Source organism: Symsagittifera roscoffensis, chromosome 1, assembly GCF_963678635.1.
Source record: "Symsagittifera roscoffensis chromosome 1, txSymRosc1.1, whole genome shotgun sequence".
Taxonomy (NCBI): domain Eukaryota; kingdom Metazoa; phylum Xenacoelomorpha; order Acoela; family Convolutidae; genus Symsagittifera; species Symsagittifera roscoffensis.
This window is the reverse complement of record NC_087062.1, coordinates 52,760,790-52,787,532: the sequence shown is the minus strand read 5'-3', so window position 1 is coordinate 52,787,532 and position 26,743 is coordinate 52,760,790. Positions and strand designations below refer to the sequence as shown.

General features: G+C 36.0%; 1 protein-coding gene across 1 annotated transcript; it reads right to left on the bottom strand.

Annotated features, from left to right (window-relative positions):
• Positions 1-15,571: 15,571 nt before the first annotated feature.
• LOC134838745 (uncharacterized) lies at positions 15,572-25,014 on the bottom strand. The gene is made up of 6 exons (XM_063854117.1): positions 24,991-25,014; positions 24,794-24,916; positions 17,688-17,783; positions 17,522-17,615; positions 15,810-16,023; positions 15,572-15,644 (listed from the first exon to the last, which is right to left on the bottom strand). The coding sequence occupies exons 1-6, from the start codon at positions 25,012-25,014 to the stop codon at positions 15,572-15,574; spliced, it is 624 nt and encodes a 207-aa protein (XP_063710187.1).
• Positions 25,015-26,743: the final 1,729 nt, after the last annotated feature.

The window sequence follows — 26,743 nt, the reverse complement described above, 5'->3', positions numbered from 1 at the left end:
AGCTTCGTCTGACACTCGACTCCTCCGCACTCGATTCGTCCGAGAATCCTTGTGGTGGTTCAAATGTCGTATCTTTCTCCGAAATTTGTTGTGGGTTTCCTCTAATATCGTCCGCAACTCTCTGAACTCCACGTTTTAGTAACTGGTCTGCAAACTTTTCCCAATCGGAAGGTGCCAAATTTCGGTTCTGGAATGTATCTAGTATGTCCTCTGGAGGTGTCTGGGAATCAATACATTTCAAGTTTGTCCGCTGTTTTGATTAAGGCGTAGAACTTGTCTGAGTTTTATGACCTAACTTCCCCGACTTTGAAGTTGATTGCTCCTGTTCCGGATCGGCTGCCGTCGCAGTTTGGCCTGTCCCATTTTGTTGGTTGTTTTGGTTCTTCTTTTCTTTAGTTTTCTTCTCTGTCTTCTTTTTGTCGCTCTCCTCTGCAGGTGAACTTGGACCCGCCAAATTTGGTTTTGCTCTCTTGATCGCTAATTTCAGACCTCCTCCTGCTTCCGTGTCTTTTGAAGTCACTACTGTTTGGCTCTGTTGGAATCTGTCTATGGGGTTCATTGCATCCGCTATCTCCATGTCTCGTTGCAATTCTTCATCGGAACCTATATCCTCGAGTAATTCAGAGGAACTGATCCTTTGAAACTTTTCCGTAGGTTCTGCCGATGGGCTCTTACTCGCACTCCGCTGATTTTCCTGCATTAAAACTGTTCTCGATTGTGCAATATCCGACTTCCGATAGATAGAGCCTGTAGGCGTCTTGATAGTTGAGTCTGTTTCGGAAGCGATTTTTCCCTTTAATTGTTTTGTGAGTGCCTGTCCACTTTTTGTTAACGGGTCCTTTCTGAGTATTGTCTTAGGCGGAGATTTACTTTGATCTTCTACTTTGTCCTCAAAAAATCCCTTCTCCCATGAATATATCGTCTCCTTTCGTAGGTCAGGATTTAGTAGTCCGGTCTCGTCCACTAATCGTCTGATATCATTTTTAGCCGCATCTCTTCTCTCGTGGTTCCAGCGGGCGTTCGCCTCCAGCAGTTCATTTAGGGCTTTAGCCCTCTCTCTATCCCTGTCCGAGGTTAGTTGCTGCTTATGCAGTGGGCTTGTATCTCTGCTGAGTTGTCCTTTTCGTACTATTTTGAGGTTTTCTCTTAATTGGTCAATTCTGCGTTTCAATTGAGATGCCGTCAATGCTGAACGTTCCAAGTGTTGTTTGTCTGAATAATCAGAATTGTTATAACCCTATCCCTCACAATTTTGAATTCCGTTTTTAGTAGTCTGCCAAAATTGTTTTGAAGTTGATTGCTCCTGTTCCGGATCGGCTGCCGTCGCAGTTTGGCCTGTCCCATTTTGTTGGTTGTTTTAGTTCTTCTTTTCTTTAGCTTTCTTCTCCGTCTTCTTTTTGTCGCTCTCCTCTGCAGGTGAACTTGGACCCGCCAAATTTGGTTTTGCTCTCTTGATCGCTAATTTCAGACCTCCTCCTGCTTCCGCGTCTTTTGAAGTCACTACTGTTTGGCTCTGTTGGAATCGGTCTATGGGGTTCATTGCATCCGCTATCTCCATGTCTCGTTGCAATTCTTCATCGGAACCTATATCCTCGAGTAATTCAGAGGAACTGATCCTTTGAAACTTTTCGGTAGGTTCTGCCGATGGGCTCTTACTCGCACTCCGCTGATTTTCCTGTATTAAAACTGTTCTCGATTGTGCAATATCAGACTTCCGATAGATAGAGCCTGTAGGCGTCTTGATAGTTGAGTCTGTTTCGGAAGCGATTTTTCCCTTTAATTGTTTTGTGAGTGCCTGTCCACTTTTTGTTAACGGGTCCTTTCTGAGTATTGTCTTAGGCGGAGATTTACTTTGATCTTCTACTTTGTCCTCAATAAATCCTTTCTCCCATGAATATATCGTCTCCTTTCATAGGTCAGGATTTAGTAGTCCGGTCTCGTCCACTAATCGTCTGATATCATTTTTAGCCGCATCTCTTCTCTCGTGGTTCCAGCGGGCGTTCGCCTCCAGCAGTTACTTTAGGGCTTTAGCCCTCTCTCTATCCCTGTCCGAGGTTAGTTGGTGCTTATGCAGTGGGCTTGTATCTCTGCTGAGTTGTCCTTTTCGTACTATTCTGAGGTTTTCTCTTGAATGGTAGATTCTGCGTTTCAATTGAGATGCCGTCGATGCTGAACGTTCCAAGTGTTGTTTGTCTGAATAATCAGAATTGTTTAAAAACCTATCCCTCACAATTTTAAATTCCGTTTTTAGTAGTCTGCCAAAATGCGCTTGAAATGGGGATACTTGTATGATTTTCCGCTTGTTCCACCGCAAATCTCGCATTATCGCATTATGATACTAAGACACAATTTGATCGATTTATTAATTTCTTCAAGCAACATAACCCTCAATCTTCTTTTTATAGTTTGGATTGTACGTTCTACCAAACCACAGCCTCGGTGGTCCCCCACCGGACAGAATTTTTGCTCGATATTGAGTTCCGAACAAAACTTTTGTAGAGTTTTCCCCTTAAAGCCTCAAAATTGATCAGAGCGAATCGATTCCGGAATTCCATGTGTGTCGATATACGATCTCAAGAATTTTACCGTGCACTTCCCGCTTGTAGATTTCGTAACTTTCACCGATGGAAATTTTGAGAATCTATCTATAGCTACCAGAAGGTAGATTTTTTTTCCTTTTTGAATTTCAATAGGCCCCGCGTAATCTAATTGTACTTCCTGTCCCGGCTGCATGAGCAGTTGCAGTGGTTTTGATGCGTTTTTTGAAATAAGATATTTTACTACTTACCATATCTGGTGCAACTACGGCACAATGTCCTTGTTCATATGTGGCCACCACAGGTATTGTGATACTCCTAACATAGTTTCTTGGCCTGGATGTCCTCGATGTATCCTCTTTAGAACGGCTTGTCTTAGCTGGACTGGGACCGCTAAACGATTGTTCACCAAAATGCAGTCGTCCTGCACTGCCATCTGTGACCACAACGGGTTCGTATATGGACCCATTTATTCGAAGCCTTGTTTGTCCCCCCTTTCTATCACTCGTCTAAGGCGGTCCATCCAAGTGTCTTCGGTTGTTAATTCGGCCAACAGACTTTTGTCGAACAGTTTTGCTAAATTGTCCAGGGTCTCCTTTTGTTGCTGCTTCGGCAGTTTTAATTTTCCCAACGTCTTCAGTGGTTCGATTGCACACACTTCTTCTTCACTCTCAGTCTCTTCTGTAGTCGTCAAATCCATCTCGATTACCTGCACTTCACTTAGCTTTCTTTCCGCCGACGCGGTTGGTTTGGTTATCGCTGAACTTTGTCCATTTTCTGGGCTGTCCTTGATCTCCTCTGTGTTTGCCACCAATTCTGTATTGGTGTTTCCCGGTATGTTGCCTTCTCCTCCGATTAGTTGCCAGAATGAAAGTAGTCTCTGATCTGCTTCTCTTTAATGATCTGGTTCGAGCTGCCATTTCACTCGTGATGCCTGTCGGGTTTCACTGTCGGAGCTCTCTCTGTTTTTCCGGCCACCTTTAAAGATTTTTCTCGTTCGCTGTACTGTTTCTGTGATCTCCTCCTCTTTCGAAAGTTCGTTTGCATTTGACATTGAGCGGTTCCACTTATTTGAGCACGACTGTTTGTTGAGTTGAGTTGACAAAAAAGTGATCGGTTTATGTTGAACTGCTGTGTTTAGCTGTTTTTGCAGTAGTGGAAACTGTTTTCTCTCGTTCCGGTCGAGTTTTGTTCGTTTTTGACCGTTTTGGTTGCTATAGCAGCCATTAGTTGATGACTGTTTCTCTGCATTCTTTCTAGAACATTCTAGAACGTTTTCGTTCCGGTCGAGCGACCCAGTTTCTTTCAGCCTACTGTTCATGCAGTCTAATGCTTCATGAAAGGAGTTTATTGTCGCCAATGCAAACTTTTTGTCAAATTCTGATTCGGGCCAAGGATCATTGGAGGGATCACGCGATAAATAATCAACTATGCCCATGTCCCTCCCCGGAATGTGAACTATTTTGAACTGATATGGCAATAACCGGTCAACCCACCGGGTCAAACGAGATTGGTAGGTCTTATTCGACTTGTTACCATCTAGCGCTGATGTAAGCGCTTTATGATCTGTTGCCATGGTAAATGGTTTTCCCAAAAGGTAGTGTTTATATCTGTCTACTGCCCAAACAACTGCCAGTAACTGCAGTTCATTTGATGAATATTTTTTTCTTGGGCATTCAGATATCGGGGTGCGAATGAAATTGGAACCCACAGACCTTCATCATTTTGTTGTTCCAATGTAGCCCCTAGCCCATCATGGCTCGCGTCACATTTAACTCGTGTCTCTCGGTTAGCATCATAATAATATACTTTTGTAATATTTGCAACAGCCTCTTTTATAGCATTAAATACTCCGTGTGTTCATTCCCCCACTCAAACTTTTTTACCGGGAGTTTCATGTTTTTTAACTTTTTCTTTTGATTCTCTTCTTTAAGAAGTGGTCTTAATTTCTCAGTCAGACTTGCTGCGTTAGGTATAAATTTAGTTAAGTGATTTATACTTCCCAGAAATGACCTTAACTGCTTAAGCAATTTCGGCGGGTTCAGATTTCTAACCCCTGCTCCTGAGAGGTGATGACCTAACCAATTCATTTCTTGTTTGAAAAATTCGCACTCCGAGATTTTCAATGCCAAATTTTCCGCATCCAATTTCTTTAGTACCGCTTCCACCAGATTTCCATGTTCAATTTCATTTCCCTTCGACACAATAAGAATGTCATCCAGAAAACAGAACGTGTTTTTAGCGTGATTGATAGTTCTATCCATAGCCTTTTGAAATTCGGCTGGCATATCCGCTAAACCATAGAACCCTGTCAAAAATCTGTATGTTCCGGTTGCTTTCCCAACAACAATATTAAAGTTGCCTTGTTTAGCTGTATCTGCAACCAATTTTAATTGACTGTACGCATATTTCAAATCTAACACCGTGAAATATAGAGTAACCTTTTTGTTTTCGGTAACTATTTGGCTCACCCCATCGATGAGCTCATCTACGTTCGGCATTTGGTATTTGTTTTTGAACAGTTGTCTATTAATTGGTTTCGCGTCCATCGCCAATTTTATTGAATCGTCTTTTTTTACTGTTATCACAATCGGAGCGATAAAGCAATCACTTGTACATTTATCGAGTTTTGTTATATGACCTTCTGTCAACAGCTTCTCGATTTCTTTTTCAACTTTATCTTGTATGTGAATTGGGATTCTTCTCTCCTTTTCTTGAATTGGACATAGTGGGTATTTAATTTTGAACTTACAATGATTTTTTGAAATTCCTTGTCTTTCAAATAAGTTTTTGAATTTAGTGAAAAATTTTTCTTTCCAACCTTCTGACTGCTCGCACATGAACACGTCGAATCTGGTAAGTTCCTTTGGCGCTGGTTTTTGTGTAGTAACTATTCCCACTTGTCCTTGCAAATCTAGTCCCATGATGCATCTGGTCTTACGTTCTGATACAAGAAAGGTAGCGCCTTTCACCTCCCAGCCCGCCGACCGAAGGTTTGTCTTCAAGGCTCCCAATATACTGATCGGTTGTTTGTTATAATCAACGAATTTTGCCTGCAAGTTCAGTTTTCCTGACGGAATGAGTCTTACTTTGCTTGATTTTTCCATAATTTCCTTCGCCGTCGCCCAGTTGAGAAATGAAACTGGACTTTCCGTGTCCACTGTCAGTTGTAATATTTGATTACCGATTCGTACCATGGCTTTTAGTGATTTTACTCGTTTCAACGTTGGATCTCGAATTGAATCTATTTTCTGAACTTGTATCGTTTCTGCATTCGAATTGTTCCTTATTTCATTGATTCGATCTTTCACATACTTTGAAACTCTTTCGTTTTCCGGTTGTTAGGTTTGTATCGACATAACTTCAAACTCACTACATGACCAAAAACTTCACTTATCTGATCGCATTCCTCTACCGATCCTTCCGAGTCTTCCGCAACTTCACTTACTTGTTGAGATCTGCACATTTTTGCAAAATGATTGGGTTTACCACAATTCTTACAAGTTTTCCCCATCGCTGCACAATTTTTCAAATTTCCCTGATCAAATGTCCTTCCACATCTATTACATGGTTTTGTTTTCGTGTTGTGGTTCTTGTTATTGTTCTGTCTTTTATTTGATTCCTTTCTGTTTCGATTCTTTGTCGTCCCTGACAAATTTCTTACTGCCATTACAGGTTCTTGTTTTATTCTCACTCCCGAGGTGTAATTGTTACTTGATCCTCCTGTAGCCGCTTTTGGAACGCCATTGTGGTTAACTTGCTATGTTCGAACTTTATCGCCCTTTTCAGAACCTCTTCCTTGTCTAGGGTCTCGAATGTCAGCGTGTCCTGGAATGTCATGTTTTTCGTTTTTGAAATAAATAAATCACGAATTATCTCATTTTCCAATGTTCCCAATTCGGATCGGGCTGCTTGCGCAGTTAACGCTGCGTGAAATGACTCCAGAGATTTTCCGGATTCTTGCATTCTCGTAAACAGTTTGTATCTTTCGTACGTTACACATTTCACCTTTTGAAACGAAACTTCTGCAAGTTCTGTAATTTCCCTGAACGTCATTTTCGATATTTCAGTATGTGGGTTCTTTTGTAGGAATCTTTTCTTTCCTTCTGTACCCAAAGACAAAAATAATCTGGACACCAATTTCTTTTGTACTTCGTTGTAGAAAACATTGTGTCCGACTCGTGGGCCTCTTGTCCTTCTCTCTTCGTTCTCCAACAATACTCTACCCCTTGCAAGCTTGTCTCTAAGGGTCCTCGCATTCCTCGCATCTTCATTCTCTCCCTCTCGAGTTGTTTCTGGTAGAGGAGGTGGCTCCTCTAGTATGTCTTTTGGTTCTTTCAAAATAATCTCTGGGTTCACATTTTCTTTAACCGTTACCGCCATGAGAAATTGTTCGAACCAGATTTTGAATTGTTGAATTGCCACGGAGGATCTAAATTCGCTGACGCCCAAAATACGGGGATTCCCATCTCCGTTCGGTTGTCTTGAGCTGCGAATCCTGCTGGCTGCGCCATGTGATATGCGTTGCGATATCAATTGAAAACAAGGTGTAATTCAATACTGTATTCTGTATATTGAATTTAGTTTTCTTTTCTTTGCTTTGTTATTGGTTACTGAGAACTAGATCAGCACTGAACAACTCTTACCTCTCACTTGGTCTCAATCTCATAACACACTGTGACCTTGAGTATACCATGAAAGTAATAACTAAGCACCGTAGGTTGGTAGTACATACATAATCAATTACTGCTATTGCAGTAGCGGTATGACACTTTGAAAAAAAAATATTTGATACTATTATATTCATTACACAGCGGCCAAGCGCTGCTTTGCAACAGATGTGATACGAAATTATATGCCAACGTTCAAAAGATAAATAAAATTTCTCGAAAAGCTGATGAAAGCCGTACCATTAAATATTTTTTCAACTTTAAGGATTTGTTTAAAGATTTCGTTGAATTCCATTTGAAACGTTTATTGTCGATAAAATTGTATTTGTTTTATTCCCAGTAGAAGCCCCTAAGCTTATTGCTTTACTATAAAATCATTGCTTTCTCATATGGAAGTTAGAAAAAATAAATGAATCCCGTTGAAAAACTTGTCAGCTCAAAAAATAAATAAACATTTTGCAATTTTTAACAAGACTGCTCGTATCAGGGCGAGGCCTTGAATGTTCTGACTGCCTCTTAAGGTCTATGGAGCATTAATAAGATGGGAAAATAAATGAAAAAAAAAACAAAAAGAAAAATAAATTTTTTCTAAAATTTGAATTTTTTTATGAAAATCATCCCCCCACGCGCCATATAAAGTACAAAAGGATAGATCTCGCTACTTGTAACAAATCAATTATGGCAAATAAACTATTTTCAACCAATTTGTAACAATTTCTAACGCGGATTAACTCTTGGCTTACGCGTTAATATCGCGAAAGATATCACGCGTTAATTGTCCAAATTAGCCAAAATGCCAATCTTTAAACCCCCTTAACTTTACAAAAAATGATCACAGGGGAAATATCTTTTCAAATTTGAGCTCAAGACAATAATACCTTTCGAATAATATTTTAAAAATTAGTCAGAAATGGCTAGTTAAAAAGTCGTAATTTGTCTGAAGAAAAAAAAACCACCCCGAGCACAAATATTCCGTAACTTTCGTATCGAAAGTCGGAACAATAAAATCCAATAAATAAAACATAAAATGAGGTAAGACTATAGTTAAATTCCGTTAATTGCGTTATGATAACTAAAAGATTCAAAAGGTTGACGCTAAAGGAAACTTTTTACATTCATTCTGGTCCGAAAACTTCAAATTTTACCAGAAAATTTTAAATAACCGGAAATCCAACTTGACTTAAAATGATAAAAACTGTTGAAAATTAGTAACTCAAAACAGTTGGATCAAAAGCATCAAAAAAAGTATTCAAAGGTATAAATTTTTAACACTAAGAATAAATGCAATAAAAAACGACGCCTGTTAATAGAAGGCACACAACTTTATGTTGAGAAAAAAAGACATGAAACACTCACTCAGGTCAAAATCATTAATGAAAGTTTTTTTTTCCAAACTTGTTACAATTTCATATCAGTAATCTGTGCAATCACTTTGATGCGGTTTATAATGAGATTTTTTTAGTCTTTATTTGACTTAAGTTGCTAAATTCGAAGTAGACGCACTTTCAGAAGAAATAAGATTGCTCGTATCAGGGCGAAGCTGCACTTCACACCACTTGCGATTCAAAACTAGAAAGACGCCAAGTCGGAAAAAAATCCAAAAAAAAATCGAAAAAGTCGAAAAAACTAGATCTATCAAAATAAATCAGGCTAGTTTGAAACCAAAACATGCCAGTGAATATAATATAAAACTAAAATTGGAAGAAAATTTACAAAGCGTTTACAAAACTGAAAAGACCTTAGCAGAAACCTTTTAAGCCAAAAACAAAATCAACAAGGTTTAAGACTTTAAAAAAGTTAACAATGCTTTTTTTGGCGCGCGCTCACTTTCCAAAATATTGGCACCGAAAGCACTTTTAGAAAATGTTTATAGTTGGTCGGTCGAAAACATGTCAAAAATTACTACCAAATGGATGCACGAAATAATACCAAATTCGACCGCCTCACAAACCAAAAGATCCCTTTGGTTAGCGAGGGGGTCAAATCCCAGAAGGCTTCTCCTGCCCTCTCTTAATTCCGCCACTGTTCCCCAATTTTCTTTTCATATTTTGGAGTTGAACTAAACACAATCTAGTTTTGAACTAAACACGCGGTTGAATCTCCTTGCACGTAAATCAACTGAAGCGAACAGTTTTGTCTGGCCATCCGTGCACAGGAAAACCGGAACACAGACGGTTTCAACCAACAAGAAAACCAACAAAAAGTGAGAGGCCAAAAAACTTGCTCGGAAGAAAAAATTTTAAATAGTACGATCTACAGGCAAATATTTTCAGAAAGAATTAAAAGAATTCCGGAATCTTTCGATTAATATCTTCGCAATATTGCCAAACATGAATTTCGAACGCTATAAACTATTTCGGAGACGCAAGTTTTTAGCAGGTACAATCGATCCGATGGATTCGTTAAAAACAGAGGCAAAGCGGAGCTTCGCATTACTTGCGATACCACAAAAGTAGCATTGCAAGCTAGCAGACAGGAGTTGAAAGGAGAGCCACTACGTCCACAGAAACCGGAAAGGTTGTTGAAAAAAAACCGTAACTAAAAACTTCAAAAAATTAACTGGAATGATGTTCAATTTGCGGTAAACATGTCCAGAAGCACATTCGATAGCGTTTAATGAAAATTCGCAAACAATTTTTGAGTGAAAAAAGGGTGGCAATGGAAAACTTTGAAATCTTCTAAGATTTTTAACGTTTTGTGCGACCCGGAGGAAAACATGCAAACTATGTTCTCTCAAACGATCCAAAAATAAGTTAGTAAGCCGATAAAATACAAGCCAAAATCAATTAGAAAAAATTTTTAGGAAAAAAATGCATAAAATTACGAAATTAAGGTTAGTAGAATTACAAATTTTAGTAGTAAATGAAAACATAAAAACCAACTGTAATGAAAAACGCATAAAACAAAAAAATGTTGATGTGACAATTCAGCCGACAAAGTAATAGTAGACAAATAATAAGCCGACAATTTTTGTGAAATGGAGGAAAGTTTCCCGTTTTTAAAAAACAGGTCCTCGTCAGGTTGGAACCAGGGACCTTTGCAATTCCACGCGTATTCGTTGCACGCGTAACCTCCAGACATTCCACCACTTTTCCAATTTGATAACGCTTGCTAATTGATGAAAAAAGTTGTTGAAATCATCAATAACAACTTAAAATGTCTTATGCAACGACCAATGTCCATTTTTCCAGAAACGTTTCCCATAGTTTCAAAAACAAAAGGACAAAAACGCTCAGCGAAGCAACAGCTGTAAGAAGTGTAGTAAGTTCTTAAAAAAAGTATTGAAAAAAAGTTTTGCGCTATATAGTGGATACAAAAGAAAAAAGAAAGCTTCTTCACCAATTAATTTTTTAAATTAAAAAACAACAAATGTACAAAAATAATTGATAATAAACCTCAATTCCTAGAAAGTTCAGCAAGCCTAGTTATTTTAAGAAAAAAAATGAAAATGATACTGGTGTTTTTTTTAAGAAGATAACTGGGCTTGTTGGTGAATTATTTCAGGCATTGAGGTTTTTTATTCGGGTATTGCGATCTCTAGAATAGGAAAAGGCACAGTTCTCTTAACTTTTTTAACCAATTCAGACCAAAAAGTAACCAATCAAGAGGAAAACGATAAAAAAGTCACTCTTAAATGATTAGACATCAAACATACAAAAATTTATTGAAATTTGGACAATAACATAAATTTTATATAATCTGCATCTGCATCAGTAGACTTAAAAAATACTGCGAATAAAAATATAATTTATTTTGGCCAGTTTCAAAGTGGATTTCACACAGTGAGTACTATAATGAACGTAATCTATCGGGTTCATGGATTCACTTTTAAAAGACAAAATTTTTACAAAACTTATTGTGATGAAATCTGAATTGCTTCTAGAAGGTCGTCTAATGATATAAATTATTTCTCTAAAAGATATAAAAGATAAAGGCTGTGTGATTCATCGAAGTTCATTGAAAATCATGAAAGATACTAATTCAATTGATAACTTGAAGCTTCGGTGGAAGCAAATTTGATGAATTTGAAACGGGCAATATCCACTTAAAAACGCTATATTAAAAACGCATCTAAAAACGCTATAATAATTCTGAAAAAATCTATAATAACTCTGAAGTATAAAATTCCTTTTTTTGTTTCGTTTAACCGTTTTGTTGTCAATATTACGTAGCCCAAGACTTTTTGGACACATAACTGCTGTTTTTTTTTAGATTGAATGGCTGCTTATTTGAAAAACATTAAAATGAGAATGCAGAACTGAAGGCATAGAAGGTTGAAGCTGATATAGAAGATTCGAAGAACCCAAGCTTGGTCTTAAAGTTGAAAAATTTTCTCCAATAGCGCCCAGAGGCAAAAACATTTTGAGAAGACCTTGGGAAAATGATTGCTGGGTGACATTAGGCCTTTTTGCATAATGCAGAACAGTGGGTTCAGAAGTTTTGATGTGTGATCGTTGTGAAGTCTTGAAAAAAAAATTAATTGCAGTTCCTTATATAAGATTTTAGGTAGTTACGTAGAAAAACGCGAGCTCTTCGAGAAGAAAAAAACTGTTGAGGTTCAAGAAAAAATCTAGAAAAAACGAGTGAAATCTGATTGGGAAAAACTGACTATCTGGGTCAAATTATTGTAAATTTTTTTTTGCCAAACTTTTTTCGAAACAAAATCAATTTGCAATTTTATTTGCAATCTTTTTTGCAAGTTTTTGAAAGTTTGCAAAAATTAATTTTCAAATAAACAGAACAATCGTTTTGACAAAAAAGTAAAACTAACAACCTACTTACTTCCTTTCCACAAATTTAGGTGTTCTACTTAAACTATAGAAACCAAAAAATGGTTCATGATTAGATTATCTCAATTTACGTATTCTACAAACAGCTCAATTTTTTATGAGTGGATTGCAAAAGCCCTTGCAATAGCATATTTATTAAAGTATGTTCATGAAAAGACGCACGGTAAAATTTTTCGCTGAATGAAAATTTTTTTTCAACATTTGATTTAGCATACATCCAGAGAAGTTCTATCTTCGCCGCAAAATGAGTAAGAAAAAATAAGACTTATATATGAAAATCATTACAAGGCCGATTTGTGCATTTTGTGAACTGTAAGCCAATTCCGCAACAGGCAAAAATTAGATTTGTCAGGGAATCCGCATCTTGCTCGTTTTTTTAATCTTCTCTGCTGTTTTGAATTCCACGGACAAATAACTTAAACACTGTAAATGAAACAGTTTGGTCTCATAAAAATTAGAAGTACAGCTTGTCTCGTCCAGCAAGTGGATACTATTTTATCTAACTATGTGAAGCGTATGAACGCCTTTTCCCAAACGGAAAGATCTATTTGTTTTTTAATCGATCATTATGAACCTAAACTGCAGAAAAATTACTGGTTACATCCCTCACCAGATTCAACTTGTTTATCTACAGGTTTTGGAATGGGCAGCTTCAAGTTGTTTGTATATCAAGCACGGTTCTGAATCATAAATGCTAAATGAAACAACAGATTTTTGGAATTACAAAATTTAATGTACGTTTTTTCATAGGTAATGTTTAGATTTGCTGATATTTTGATTTCTTGTGGAATGTTTTTACAATGTTGAACCATTTTTGTCAATTTGAACTAATTTTACGATGAAAATCTTTACTTCATGAGATATTTAATTTTTTTCAGTCAAAATTAAAAACGGAATTTATTAATTTACATCGTTCCTATTTTATTAAGATCTACTAAGATTAAAAACGTAGTTTATTAAATAAGAACTAATTTTATTAAATTCCATCTGTCCTGAAATTCTAATAGGGTTTATTTTAAGATCTTTTTTTCATTTATATGACATTGAACAGTTATGTAAATGCGTTCAAAACATTCTAGTTCTGTGTTCAAAATATTCTTTTTTATCAATATCTTTGCCTCTTTAAGATCTGTTTTTTTTTTCTTACAATTGAACAGTTGTGCAAAATGTGTTCAAAACATTTTATTTTAGTGAGACCTAAAAATTAATTTTATTTAAAGAATTAAAATTAAATTTTAAAAATATCAATTGTTCGTAGTCATTTGAAAAGATTTAATTTAAGATTTTTGTTTTTTTTCTGACAATTGAACAGATGTACATGTGTTCAAAACATTCTAGTTCTGTCTGTCTAATTGCTTTTTTGTTTGTTTTTTTAAATGCCGTCTTTGAAATTGATACTTTATTTTCTGAGATTTCGATTTAAGTATGAAAATATAACGTTTGCATTGCAATTGATTTAATTTCTTGGAGAACATTTCAAAAGATTCTCTAACATACGGAAAGCTGTTTCCACAAAATTTTATATAATGCGAATGCCTTGCAACAAAAACAAAGCTGCTGAAATATAAATTCTGCAAAATTATATGATCCCAAAAACAAAAGTGAGCAATATTGTTTGATTAGAAAATTTGGAAGCATATTCCGTTTCAGCATACAGAATTTCTATTTTGTGTTATCTTCAAATTAAAAAGATGATTAAATTTTAAAATGCGACAAAAATGAGGCATAGTGTTTCACGAAGCCTTCTTTTTGTGGTAGCTTAGATTTGGAGAGCCGCCTTCTTCTATGCGTTTTTAAAATGATTCCGTTTTTGCTTGAAACTCAATTGGAAAGCTACTCCCGAGTTTTGAAACTAGTTACGTTTTAAATTTTGTTTTGAATCTCAAGTATGCACTGGGCCAGATAAAGATTGATCTTTATCGCTCTACAAAAAAAATAATTTTGTAGTTGTAATTGTTAGGTGTATTAATCAGTTAAAAAAATAAATAATGTTTCTACCTTATGTTAAGCGTATACTTGAACTTTTAAAATTAACAAAGATGCTCATCTTTGCATGGCAAATACTAGTGACATTATGACAAAAAGCTGCTTTAAAACGTTCAAGATAAAGCTTGGAATTACCAAAAATTCGCCAAGGTCTAGGATTCGATCTGCGACCTAAGGAACTTTCGAGATTTTTTGTCTCTTGCTTTATCTACTCAAACTGGACCACCGACAAACACTAGTCACCGAAAAACTAGCTACATATTGCCTGTGCAATTCAGTTAAAGTAGCACTAATTACAAACAGACTTACTTTTGCAAGTAATAATTTGGAATACAACTAAGTCATCCACGCTAACTTTGCTTCTAATAAATTATAAAACGAAGGCACATTATCAATTAGAGTACGAAAAAGTTGAAAATAATCATCGATAAAGCTTTTAACTTTGAGGATTTGACATTACCCCTAGCACGAAGCAAACACTCGCTTGAAATCTATCGCTATCTTCTAAATTTTGCATCTGAGGCATTTTTGTCGATGCAACATGACAACTATACTTAAAGGAACTATACACCAATTCCTCAAAAAAAATCGGAATAATTAAAAACTGATTCTCACTTTTTAAACTTGTTCTAAAAAGCATGCACTGTCAAAAACTAAGCAGCGCCCAAATTATTCATTTTTCTAAGAAACAAAACATTTCATTTTTACGTGTACTAATTCAACTACTTAAGATTACTGCTAAAGCAACCAGCATTAAGTAGTCTTGATTAATTTTTCACACAGAGAAGATGCACATCGCATATTTAAACAAAAACATGACCGATAACGCTACGGGGAAAAATTGAATTAAAAACACAGCCTACAAATTTTTTTTACGTGACACGCCAATTATGAGCCTACATAATGCCTAAGTGACACAAGCCAATTATGACGCATTAGCAGTACCAGACAATTTGAAAAAAAAATTACCAACTAACATCAATTTATAGAGCGGTCGCATTTTAACTAGCATACGAAAAAGATCATTAAAACATTCACGCCTGCCCAGGTCCAAACAATCATATTTTGTTGCGAGTCTCCTTCCTCACCTCTACGATACAGATCCATTATACATTGAAGCTACCATGCTATTTGTAATATAAGTTCGTGTTCAAATCCTCAGCATTAGCTGAACTTAATAGCTGGTTATTGATCAAACTGAACACTTTCAAAATGAACACACTTTGTCGCAACAATGTTTCCGACTTAGGTTCGAAAAAAGAGAGTTCATACTATCACACAAGCTTTGCTTGTGTAAATAACTTGAGCACATCAGTAAGTTAATGAAACCCACGTGCATTTAATGATTCAAGTTTCGTTTGTTTACAATAAGTTGTTCACCAGAAAAAAGTCTTTATTCCGATTTGAAAACGCTTGCTAAATGCAAGCGTTCAAATTTTCAATTTCAACCATGAATACAACATATCAACACGAAAATTTCAGTTTGAGTTTTGCATGTAAAGTGTATCATCTTCGCTTCATTCACGATCAGTTCAGGAAACGTTAGAAATGCATTGTTAGCGTTTTAAAACAGTCGCAGGTCGCTCCTTTACTTCCTCATACTCTCCAAAGCTTCTTGCTCTGCCTGTATAAGTCGATCTTCCTCCGTTTCCCAGGTTTGCCTAAGATTCAACCAATAATTATTCCCAATACAACAACCCAACGAGTGCATGAAACAACTCACTGAATATCTTTCTAATCGCTATTTCATTTTGAACCGCTTGACCTTTGTATGACAATGTTTACGTGGATAAGAAGGAAATGAACGTGACTTGATTGCAGCATACCTCCAGTTGAGGTAATAATCTGCCGTCTGCTGGTCCACTTGGTCTAAAACGTGCACATTGAGTTCTTTGCACTTGTAGGCCACCAGTTGACTTAATTCCTGTAGGTTGTGATACTTGAACTGCTCGTGCATCTGTCTAGTGGCCGCTATGTGGTAGATGTGCTTCAGAGACACCGCGCCAGTCGGCGGCTGATCCACGCCAGGCTGTCTTTTACCTACAACAGCCCAATAACTACTACACACGTCCAATGCATTCATTCATCCTGCTTCCGATTTTGTTGGTAAACAAAAATGCATTACTAACATCCACTATTAGATCCATATCATTTCGAGTTTCAAAAAAGATATCTATCACCTCTAAGTTCCTTAACTTCAAAAAATGTTTCTAATTGACACATAAAAAAAAACTATCACAATTTGAATAAACTGGATCATTAGGCATTTTCTTTATTCGCTTGAGAAGAAAATGAAATCCACTTAAAAAGTCAATCACAGTATTTCGCACTATTAAGCGTTTGTATTTTGCCTTCTTTTAAGCAAAACTTAGCCAAAAAACAGTTGGAAAAAAGTCAATGAACGCAAAGAAACAGCCAAAAAACTGGCTTAAAAAATAGACAAAAATCTGAAAAACCGGCTCTTTCGCAATATATATATGGTCTGAAATCTCTTTGAAATACTAGAATAGTTTACTAGTAGCACTCTTCTGATAAATTAACCCAATATAACTACCTTTTGATAAAACTGCGCATATACCTGGGGGTTTCCGTAAATGCATTACATAACACAGAGGCGAAGCTGCGCTTCGCAAGCATTTGCGAGAACACGACCAAAAAGCAGCTCTATCAAGTGAAATAAAAAAAGTAGAAATCAGCCTCAAATTAGCAAAAACTCGGCTACGTGTAGGATTCGAATCTGCGACCTTGTAACTTATTCCACGGATGTTTAAATTCACCAAAAAACTAGCCACTAATAACCAAGCTACATATGCTAATAAATTGCCAATTCTATACCTCATAAGTGGCACCAAATACAAAAAGACACAATTTTGCAGGTAATAAATAGGAAAGCATAAAGCCAAATTATGTATAACTTATGCATTTCAAACAAAATGCGAGATATATTGAGTTGGAAAGTTTCTGAAATCGAGCTTATCATCATTGTACTGCTGTTTGAAACAATTAACTTTTTTCGGTTGATTCATCGACTTAAAAACGCATCAGCTTTGTTAAGTTTTTACTAATCAAATGTTAAAGTACATATGACATTATACTGCTACCGCACCCTACCGATTCAAAAATACCACCAAAAGTAGCACTTTTATTAGCGACTTAGGTTGAAAAAAGAAGGTTCGTATTAATACACTCGCGTCGCAAGCGTTATTAAGTATGAAAGCACTGCTTAAAATGTTAGAGCAGTTTAAGACTATTCCTGAAAAAAAAATCATCCCGACCTATATAAGTCTGACCTACAATCATCGACTCTTGAAAAATTTTAATAAAACTATGAAAAATCAACAAGACCAAATAAGCGTGTTGACTTCGTTTATAGACAATCAAAAGAAAAACTCCTCAAATTTACTGGATTACGACTCATTTGAAGCCAAATTTTAGGAAACGATGCCTAATTCTCAAGAAAAGATAGTTGAACATTCTTCCCAGATAATTTTTTTTGAAATTTTCGTTTTCAAATATGACGCCACTGTGTCATACTCACTTGGTCGTCTGATGGGTTCTGTGGCTCCACATGCCGACAGAATCAGCCACTCTTCGGATGGTACATTTATGTCCAGAGTGAATGAGCGATCTTTCTGAGAACAAACAGTCATCTCAAGGCATTGTCCTAGCTCTTACAAACAGAGAATATAGGTACTAAATGTTACCTTGATGTTGATGGCCACATCCAAAGGAATGCCTTGTCTAAAATGGGCAGTTTTCATGTTGAAATCAGCACAGAAACTCGTGATGGGTATTCCTCTCTAAAACATAATTACACAGTTATTCGAGTTTCTTTGTAGTAGCTAGGATGGTATTCCTATATCTTTGCATAAAGAGTGCTGATTTAAATTATTTGGACAAAATGAAAACTTGAAAATTCAAACGCGTTTTTCTCAAATTGTATTGGTTTTCGACAGAAAAATGATGAAAACCAATCTCGCCCAAAATTTATCACTTTTGGCTTTGTTTAGTCAATCAAAAATTACTCCAGGGTCCAGGTAGGGCTATTTGAGGAAATGCTGCACGTTTCCTGTCACAGTCATATCCCGAAACCAAGCTCTCCACTGCTTCCTGTTTTGTGCCAGGTCTTTGCATCGTTCGCACCACTTACTCTCCCATGTCTAGATCGCCATTTTGGGCGGCTTCACATGAGTTTTAATATCATCTCCGAAAATGCTGCTCCGCTATTTTCTGCTGCTACCTAGGGTTCGTCGCCAGGCGTCTCCTTTTTCAAATTCTAGGGCAGCATTCGGGATCTCCGAGAGGTCCAAGCTAAGAACATGACAAGCCACTTCAGCCTTTTGAGTTGTATGGTAAATGCTATGCTTTTATCCAGTTTTGCTTTCGGCCATAAGTGTCATGTTGGCAGGTTGTATCCATTGTAGAGAATCTTTCGCAAGCACTTACTTTCAAAGCCCTCCATTCGTTTGACATCAGATTCTTTGATGACCCAAGTTTCGACGCCATTAAGCAGAACACGTCTGACGCAAGCTTTGTAGATTTGGGATTTAGCGCTTTCGAGAATTTTCCTTTGATTCCAAATGTGCTTTAGCTTGTTAAAATTTCCGGCTGCCTTTTTTAACATACCACAACTCAATTGGATTTTACTTCCCAAAAAAAGTAAAGCCTTCTACTCTATTTCTTGATTGTTGACAGTAAATTTCTGGACAACGCTGTGAGAGCAGAATTTGTTCTTGTCAACATTTATTTCGAGTCCAACGTACGCTGTATTTTCGGCCACTCAATCAAGGAGCTTCTGTGCGTCTTCCGGGTTATTGTCGAGCAGGCAGATGTATCTACAAAATCCAGATCCGCAACAACCATGTCGCCTTGTGCGATTCCAAGACTTTCTCCTTCGAGGGCTCTGGATATTACTCAGTCGATGGTCAGATTTAAAATGAAGGGTGCCAAGATTGACCCTTGTCTGACACCACTGAGATCACTAAAATTTCTTGAAATGCTATCAGAGACTCATTTGACTAGGTTTCAGTGCACTAAGACTTCAAAAGATTGATTGGACTATCAGTCAGACAAAGGTCATGGCAAATTTTTAACTTTCTCTATCTACACTACGGAACGCTGCTTTGGATATCAATGAATATCAGATTTGTGTTTCGTTTATAAAGTTCTCTTAGTTCTAAGATCTACCGAATTGAGAAAACATGGTCTCGGCAGCCTCGTTTGGGTTTAAAACCTGCCTGGTTTTTCCTTGCATACCTGTCGCATGCTGGCTTAAGTCAAACTTTCAGTACGGCTTTGAAAACTTCAAAGGCGATTACAAGCAGAGATTTTACAAAGGAGATCGGTTAGCTAAAAGAAAAGTTTTTGGTTAAGTTTTGGATGAAATTGGATACCTCCAAAAAGCTATGGGCTGCTATGTTTACAATTGCTATGGGCTGCGCACTGATTGATTGCATTTCCAATGGGCCTGGAGCTGGTCTATTTAGAAGTATTTCGAAATGCCGGGTCCATTCCTCTACAAGCTCTTTTGCGTCAATTATCAGACCGCCGTTTGAATCTTTCAGTGATTCGATCTGGGGTTTTCCTTTGCCTGCTAGCTGCTTTACAATGAAGATGCTTTTTGAAGGCTTTCTGATTCGTCAGCCAGGACAAGTTCTTCGGTCATATTACAGTAGTATGTTTTTATGTCTATGCAGACTTATTTTCTTTCCGTAATTTTGCCTTTGCCGTTTTGTTTCTGGCTCTGGCACGTTTTTCAATTACGTTTATTGTATCACTGCTAAGCCAAGGACTTGGTTTTTGTTTAGTGAAGCCAAGGGTAGTTTCAGCTGCTTATTGTATCGTGGATTTTAATTCGACCCACGCTTTGTCGAGGTCGACTTCAACATTGAGCGATGACTTTCCTAATGCTGATTGGTATTGATAGGCCTTTTCTGGCTTTTTGAGTGCAGCTGTTTTGTATTTCACTTTTTTTCACTTGCTTGGTGTACGCTTTCTGCCTGAGGCGAACAGGGGCAAAGACTGGTTTATGGTCTGCGTGTCAGCTTTTGATTAGCAGTAAACGTATCGATAATACTGAATTGGCTCCTTCGGGATACCATGAAATAGTTTATTTGATTTTTAGTACGCCTGTCATTTCAGCCCCAGGTGCGTGAAAAACAATGTTTCTTCAAAAAATACTCCAAACCATTTGTTCATTTACTGACAAAACTATACCACTGCAAGCCTCTTATGTAGACCAATAAAAATCAAGAAGGGTGTTATTTCCAAGTGTGTGGCTAATAAAATTACATTTTTTGGCTATTTTGGCTATTAAAGGAAAACTAGGAAGTAAAGCACCTCCGGTGCTTCGAATTTATGACAACTCATAAAAACGGCATATATTGGAAATAATATTTGCATCCTTCGAGTGTACTCCTGACATAACATAAGTATTACACAGGGTTGGTAATTTCAAATTTTGTTAAGTTAGTCAAGTTTTTTTTTATTCAAATTATGAAAACCATACAATTTTGTGATTCTTTTATATTAGTTCATTGAAAATTTTTTAAATGACAGGAAAACGTCACATCTCGAAAAATAAAAGCAATTGAACAGTCGCATTTGGACGCAAGATTTGCAACTTCTCAGAGTACTCACAACAGTCAACTACAGTGCCATATCCCGAAAACTACAAAAAGTTGAGCACTCATATTTGGGTGCACGATTCGCAACCCCTGAGAGTACTCTGACAGCCCCCCAACTTCAGGGCTAGGAATTCCACAAATTGTGAAAAAAACTAGGTTTTCTGAAAAAACTCTTAAAAAATCATAGAAATGTCATATCTCAAAAACTACAAGTATATAAGCAGTCATACTTAAAGGAAAAACTCGCAACCCCTAATAACATCAGATGGGATCAAAAGAAAATTTTTAAATCCAAGTTCTTTGGACAATAAAGAAAAACACTACAAACATCACATCTCGGAAACAAAAAGCATTAGAGCAGTCGCATTTGGACGCAACACTTCAACATGACGCTCCTGAGAGCACCCTCACAGTACCCAATTACAAGTTTGAGAAATTCAAATCCTTTGAACTTTTTATAATCCATGTTTTCTGAAAAATTAGAAAGAAATCATAAAACACTTCATATCATGAAAACTACCAAGATTGGAGCAGTCATATTTGGAGGCAAGATACGCAATCCCTGAGATTACTCTGCCAGCCCCCATTACAGAAATAGGAATTTCAAATTTTGAAAAAAATCAAGTTCCAAGTTTTCTGAAATTTTTTTCGAAAAAATCACAAAAACGTCATATTTCAAAAGTACAAGGATTTGAGCAGTCACATTTTCAGGAAAAAAATTGCAAATCCTGGTAGTACCCTGACAGAGCCTCACTATAGAGATGAGAACTTCAATTTTAGTGAATTTTTCTATATCTGAGTTCTTTGAAAAACTTAAGAAAAAATCCTGAAAACCGTCATATCTCCAAAACTACAAGGATTTGAGCAGTCACATTCAGAGGCAAGAGTCGCGAGCCCTGAGAGTACCTTCGCAGTTTCCAATAACAGGATTGAGAACTTCAAAATTTTCGAATTTTTTAAACTCTATGTTTGTTTGAAAAAATCGTAAAAAAACGTCAAAGATTAGAGAAGTGAGATTTGGAGGCAAGATTCGCAATCCCTCAGAGTACCCTGACAGCACCCAAGTACAGGGTTCAGAATTTCATATTTTGTAAATACTTTTCAAGTTACTTTTTTTAAACTGTTGAAAAATCTCGAAAATTGCCGTATCTCGTAAACTAAATAGATTTGGTAACTCATATATGGAGGCCACAATCGCAACACCTGAGGAAGCCCTGACAGCATCCCCATATTGGGTTGCTAATTTCAAACTTGGTAAAATAAACATTGAAATTGAGCTGGAAAATCAAAAAAAAATCATAACCATTGCAATATACGATATAGCTTAAACATGCAAAAATAATACGTTGAAAAAGCTTAACCATGGCGAGATAGTGAAGCCCGCATTTAAATATATAACTAGCATTCTCGACGAATAGCTTTTGGGACGAAAAGTTGACAAAATTAATTGCTTGAAACAAACTTTCACAAGTACAGAAAGACTTCGGTGCTTCGAAATTTTTCGACAACTCATGAAAAAAACCGCATATATTGCAAACAACATCTGCAAACTTTTAGTGTGCTCTGACTGCACCTAATTACAGGTTTGGCAATTTCGAACTTTTAAATTTTTTTTGAATTCCCATTTTAAAAGCGTCATCTCGGAAACTTATTGGGCCTCTGGAGAAATTTGGAAGCCAGATTTGTAAACACTGAGACTCCCTGAGAGCACCATACTATAGGGTTAAGAATCCAAAATTTTGTGAACTTTTTTAAACCTAAGATTCCCAAAAAAAAAAATTGAAAAAAAAAAAACGTCTTATCTCGGAAACTAAAAGGATTTGAGCATTCATATTAAGAGGGATGATTTGAGACGCCTGGGTGTACGCTGACAATAAGGTTGTATCTTCATCAAGTTAGTAGTTTCGAATTTTTTGAATTTCTTTGTAGATAAATCTTTGACAAATTTTTTTAAAAAATCGAAAAACGTCACATCTCGGAAACTAAAAGCATTTGAGCAGTCGCGTTTAGCAGTCGCATGTGGCAAGATTTGCAACTCTTTAGAGTACCCTGACAACACCGAATTATACAGTTAGGAATTTCAAATTTTTAAAATTAATTAATTTTAACTTTCTGAAAACTTTGAAAAAATCACAAAAAACGTCACATCTCGAAAACTACAAAGAATTGAGCAGTGATATTTGGAGGCAAGATTCGCAATCCTTGAGAGTACTTTGACAGGACCTAACTACAGGGTTGGGAATTTCAAATTTTTAAAGAAAAGAAATAATTCAAGTTTCTGAAAAATTTTGAAAAAATCGCAAAAAACGTCATATCTCGAAAACTACAAAGAATTGAGGAGTCATACTTGGAGGAAAAATTCGCAATCTTTGAGAGTACTCCGACAGACCTAACTAATAATACTAATAATTTAAGTTTTCTGAAAAATTTTGTGTACTCCGACAGGACTTAACTACAGGGTTGGTAATTTCAGATTTTTAAAAACTAATAATAATTTAAGTTTTCTGAAAAATTTTGAAAAAATCACAAAAAAAGTCATATCTCGAAAACTACAAGGATTTGAACAGTCATATTTGGAGGCAAGATTTGTAACTCCTTAGAGTACTCCGACAGCACCCAACTACAGGGTTGGGAACTTCAAGTTTTGTAAATTATTTTGTTATTCAAAATTTCTGAAAATTTTTGAAAAAATCTCAAAAATCGTCTTATCTCGTTAACTAAAATGATTCGGGCATTCAAAATTGGAGGCCAAATTCGCGACCCCTAATTCGATATTGGGCTGCTTAACCTAAGCTTGGTAAAATAACCACTAAAATCAAATTGGAAAAAAATCGAAAAAAATTCTTAACCATTGCAATATACGATATAGCTTAAAAATGCAAAAATAATACGTTGAAAAAGCTAAAACATGGCGAGATAGTGAAGCCCGTATTTAAATATATAATAGATTTTTAAAAACTAATAATAATTTAAGTTTTCAGAAAAATTTTGAAAAAATCACAAAAAACGTCATATCTCGAAAACTACAAGGATTTGAACAGTCATATTTGGAAGCAAGATTTGTAACTCCTTAGAGTACTCCGACAGCACCCAACTACAGGGTTCGGAACTTCAAGTTTTGTAAATTATTTTTTTATTTAAAATTTCTGAAAATTTTTGAAAAAATCTCAAAAATCGTCTTTTCTCGTTAACTAAAATGATTCGGACATTCAAAATTGGAAGCCAAATTTGCAACCCCTAATTCGATATTGGGCTGCTTAACCTAAGCTTGGTAAAGTAACCACTAAAATCAAATTGGAAAATCGAAAAAAAATTCTTAACCATTGCAATATACGATATAGCTTAAACATGCAAAAATAATACGTTGAAAAAGCTTAAACATGGTGAGATAGTGAAGCCCGCATTTAAATATATAATAGATAATAGATGAAGAGATAATAGATGTAATAGATAAATATGTTTCAGAAGAGCTGAGAAAAATATACCCTGTTTTAATACTGTTGGGCTACATGAGAGGCTTGTAGTGATATGGTTTTGTCAGTAAAGGAACTAATAGGTTTGGAATAATTTTATAATTGACTACAAACGCCCAAAATTGTTGTAATTTTCAGGGTAATATTTTAATCTGAGTTTTGCAAAAACAAATTGCACTATATCAAATCGGTTAAAATTTGAAGCAAGGTTGATCTTCATCATTTTTTGTCTAAAATCATCCAATATGAGAACAAAGCGTTTCAAATTTCAAGTTTTAAATTGTCCGGATAATTTAAATCAGCAGTGTATACTAGACCAAAAGGTTTTCAAGGCACAGGATAATTGAAAATGTTATAGAAACAAGTCAATAATTAATCTGCTCTGCATTGCCCAGTTTCGGATTTAGGCCGTATTTGTCAAAAAAAACACCAACACCAGTGGCTTCAAAAAATACAAAAACGAGGTCATGTGATGTGATGATAGACAAGACTATCTGTCAAGACTATTCCTCTGAAGTCAAAAATAACCACAATCTTTAGTCGGATACATTAGCCACTTAAGTCATCTTACCTCCCCAAAAATGACGAAAGAGAACATCGCCACATAAACCACGAGAGAAAGTCCAGAAGAATTTTGACAAAAAGTTTGAAGACTGGATTAATCAAGACTTGAAATCATTTTGATGACTGGATTAACCAAGCTTAACTAACTTGTCCTAACATGGGTCCCAGAGGGGGAGCAGGAGCGGCCATGCCAGCTGGCAAAACAGTCTTGATCACACTGCTCAACTCTTTCTTCTTCCCAGCTAGAAACTTCCGTGGAGTTTTCAGCGACTGAAAGGGTCAAATGATATCATCCTCTAGCACCGCAGATAAATCTCTGTAACTGATATTTGAGCATTGCTTACCGCTGTCCCAAACTTTTTCGACATTTCTAGCCTGAAGACAAAATTTTAAATGTTACCAGATTTATAAAATGGTACTGTTTTGCGAAACTAGGAGACAACATTTTACCCCAAAAACGGATCATTTTTGGCTTTTAGTCGCTCAAAAATAAGCTAAAACTTCTGTATCAATTACCGAAGAAGAAGAAGAAGAAGAAGAAAGAACACTTGAAATACTATACAATAAAGAGCCGAGGCATCAGTGTAGCAAAGTGTAAATAATAAAATTGGTTATAAATTCATTGGTTACATCAAACAAAAACAAAACATCAGAAAACAAGCAATAAACAAAACAAAAAAAACAAAATCGGTTACAGTTCGGAAATTGGTTGATTAAAGTATATGAAGTTTCGGATACTATAGAAAAATAAAGGTTTAAGAATTAGGAACAAGCTGGTAATAAAACTTTACAAACAATTTTACAGATAGTCCAATTATACAGCGTATATACAGAGTATATACAGTTTCTCTTTCAAGCAATGTGTGAAAAATTAAACTGAATTAAAACATATAGAACTAGCAAAAACGGAAATCACGCCACGTATTTGTATTAGTACATATAGGATTGTTTCTCAATTCACTCACGTAAAATTCTTTCAATTTTTTCTTGAATTCTGTTTTCGATTTTTCTAAATTGCGCAAAATTATGGGCAGTGAATTCCATTTCTTAGAAGTCAAATGAAAAAATGATTTTTGTAGAGAAGCAGTCGAACAATGTTTGTCAAAAATAATTTGTTTCGTTCTTTCGTTGAGCCTATAATTGGCAGTCGGTAGTCTCAGTGTATTTTCAAAAGCCTTCTTTTTGTTTGAAAGATATTGGTATAAGTATGTTATACACTTTAACTCAATTCTTTTCTCGATTCCAATGAACGATTTGCTAATGCGAAGAAGGGAAGAAGATTTAAATTTCGATCTGAAATATGTTCTTTTTAGCGCCCAGTTCAACTGTTTCTCCAAAGATAGCATCAAAGTAGCATTAATTTGTTGTAAAAAAATTGCTGAATAATCTAAATGTGATAAAACAAGACAATGAAGCAAGGCAACTAATGATAATGTCGGCAGTTGTTGTCCAATTGTATCAATAGTTTTAATCCCTTGGGCCATTTTTTGGAGAATTGTTTTGATTTGAGCATGAAAAGATAAACTTGAATCAAGAATTATGCCTAAATATTTGCATTCTGATTTTTTGGCTACAAAATGCCCACTAACTACTAGTTTATCAGTATCCACATTTTTGCTATCATTTTTTTGACAAAATGTTATAAATTCCGATTTAGATGCATTCAGATTCAATTGGTTCTCTGCAAAAAATTCCGTTAGATTATTGAGTGATTTTTGCAATCGATTCAAAGCATCCTCAGAAATTATAGAAGAGGAAAAAACCATACAGTCGTCAGCATATTGAACTAAAGTACAACCTTCATATAATCGCTCTTGTATGCCATTAACATATAAATTGAACAACAACGGACCAAGTACCGTTCCTTGTGGGACACCTCGTTTTATTTCAATCCAGTCTGAAAAAATTCCATTGACGTTTACTCTTTGAATACGTTTGTTTAGGAAGCTAGCAATTAAAGCATTTGCTCCATTTGAAAAACCGAGAGAAAGCATTTTTTCAATTAAAACTTCATGCGAAATAGAATCAAAAGCCTTGGACAGATCTAATAAAGCTGCATGTACGATTTTTTTTGAATCTATTTGATTTCGAATACTT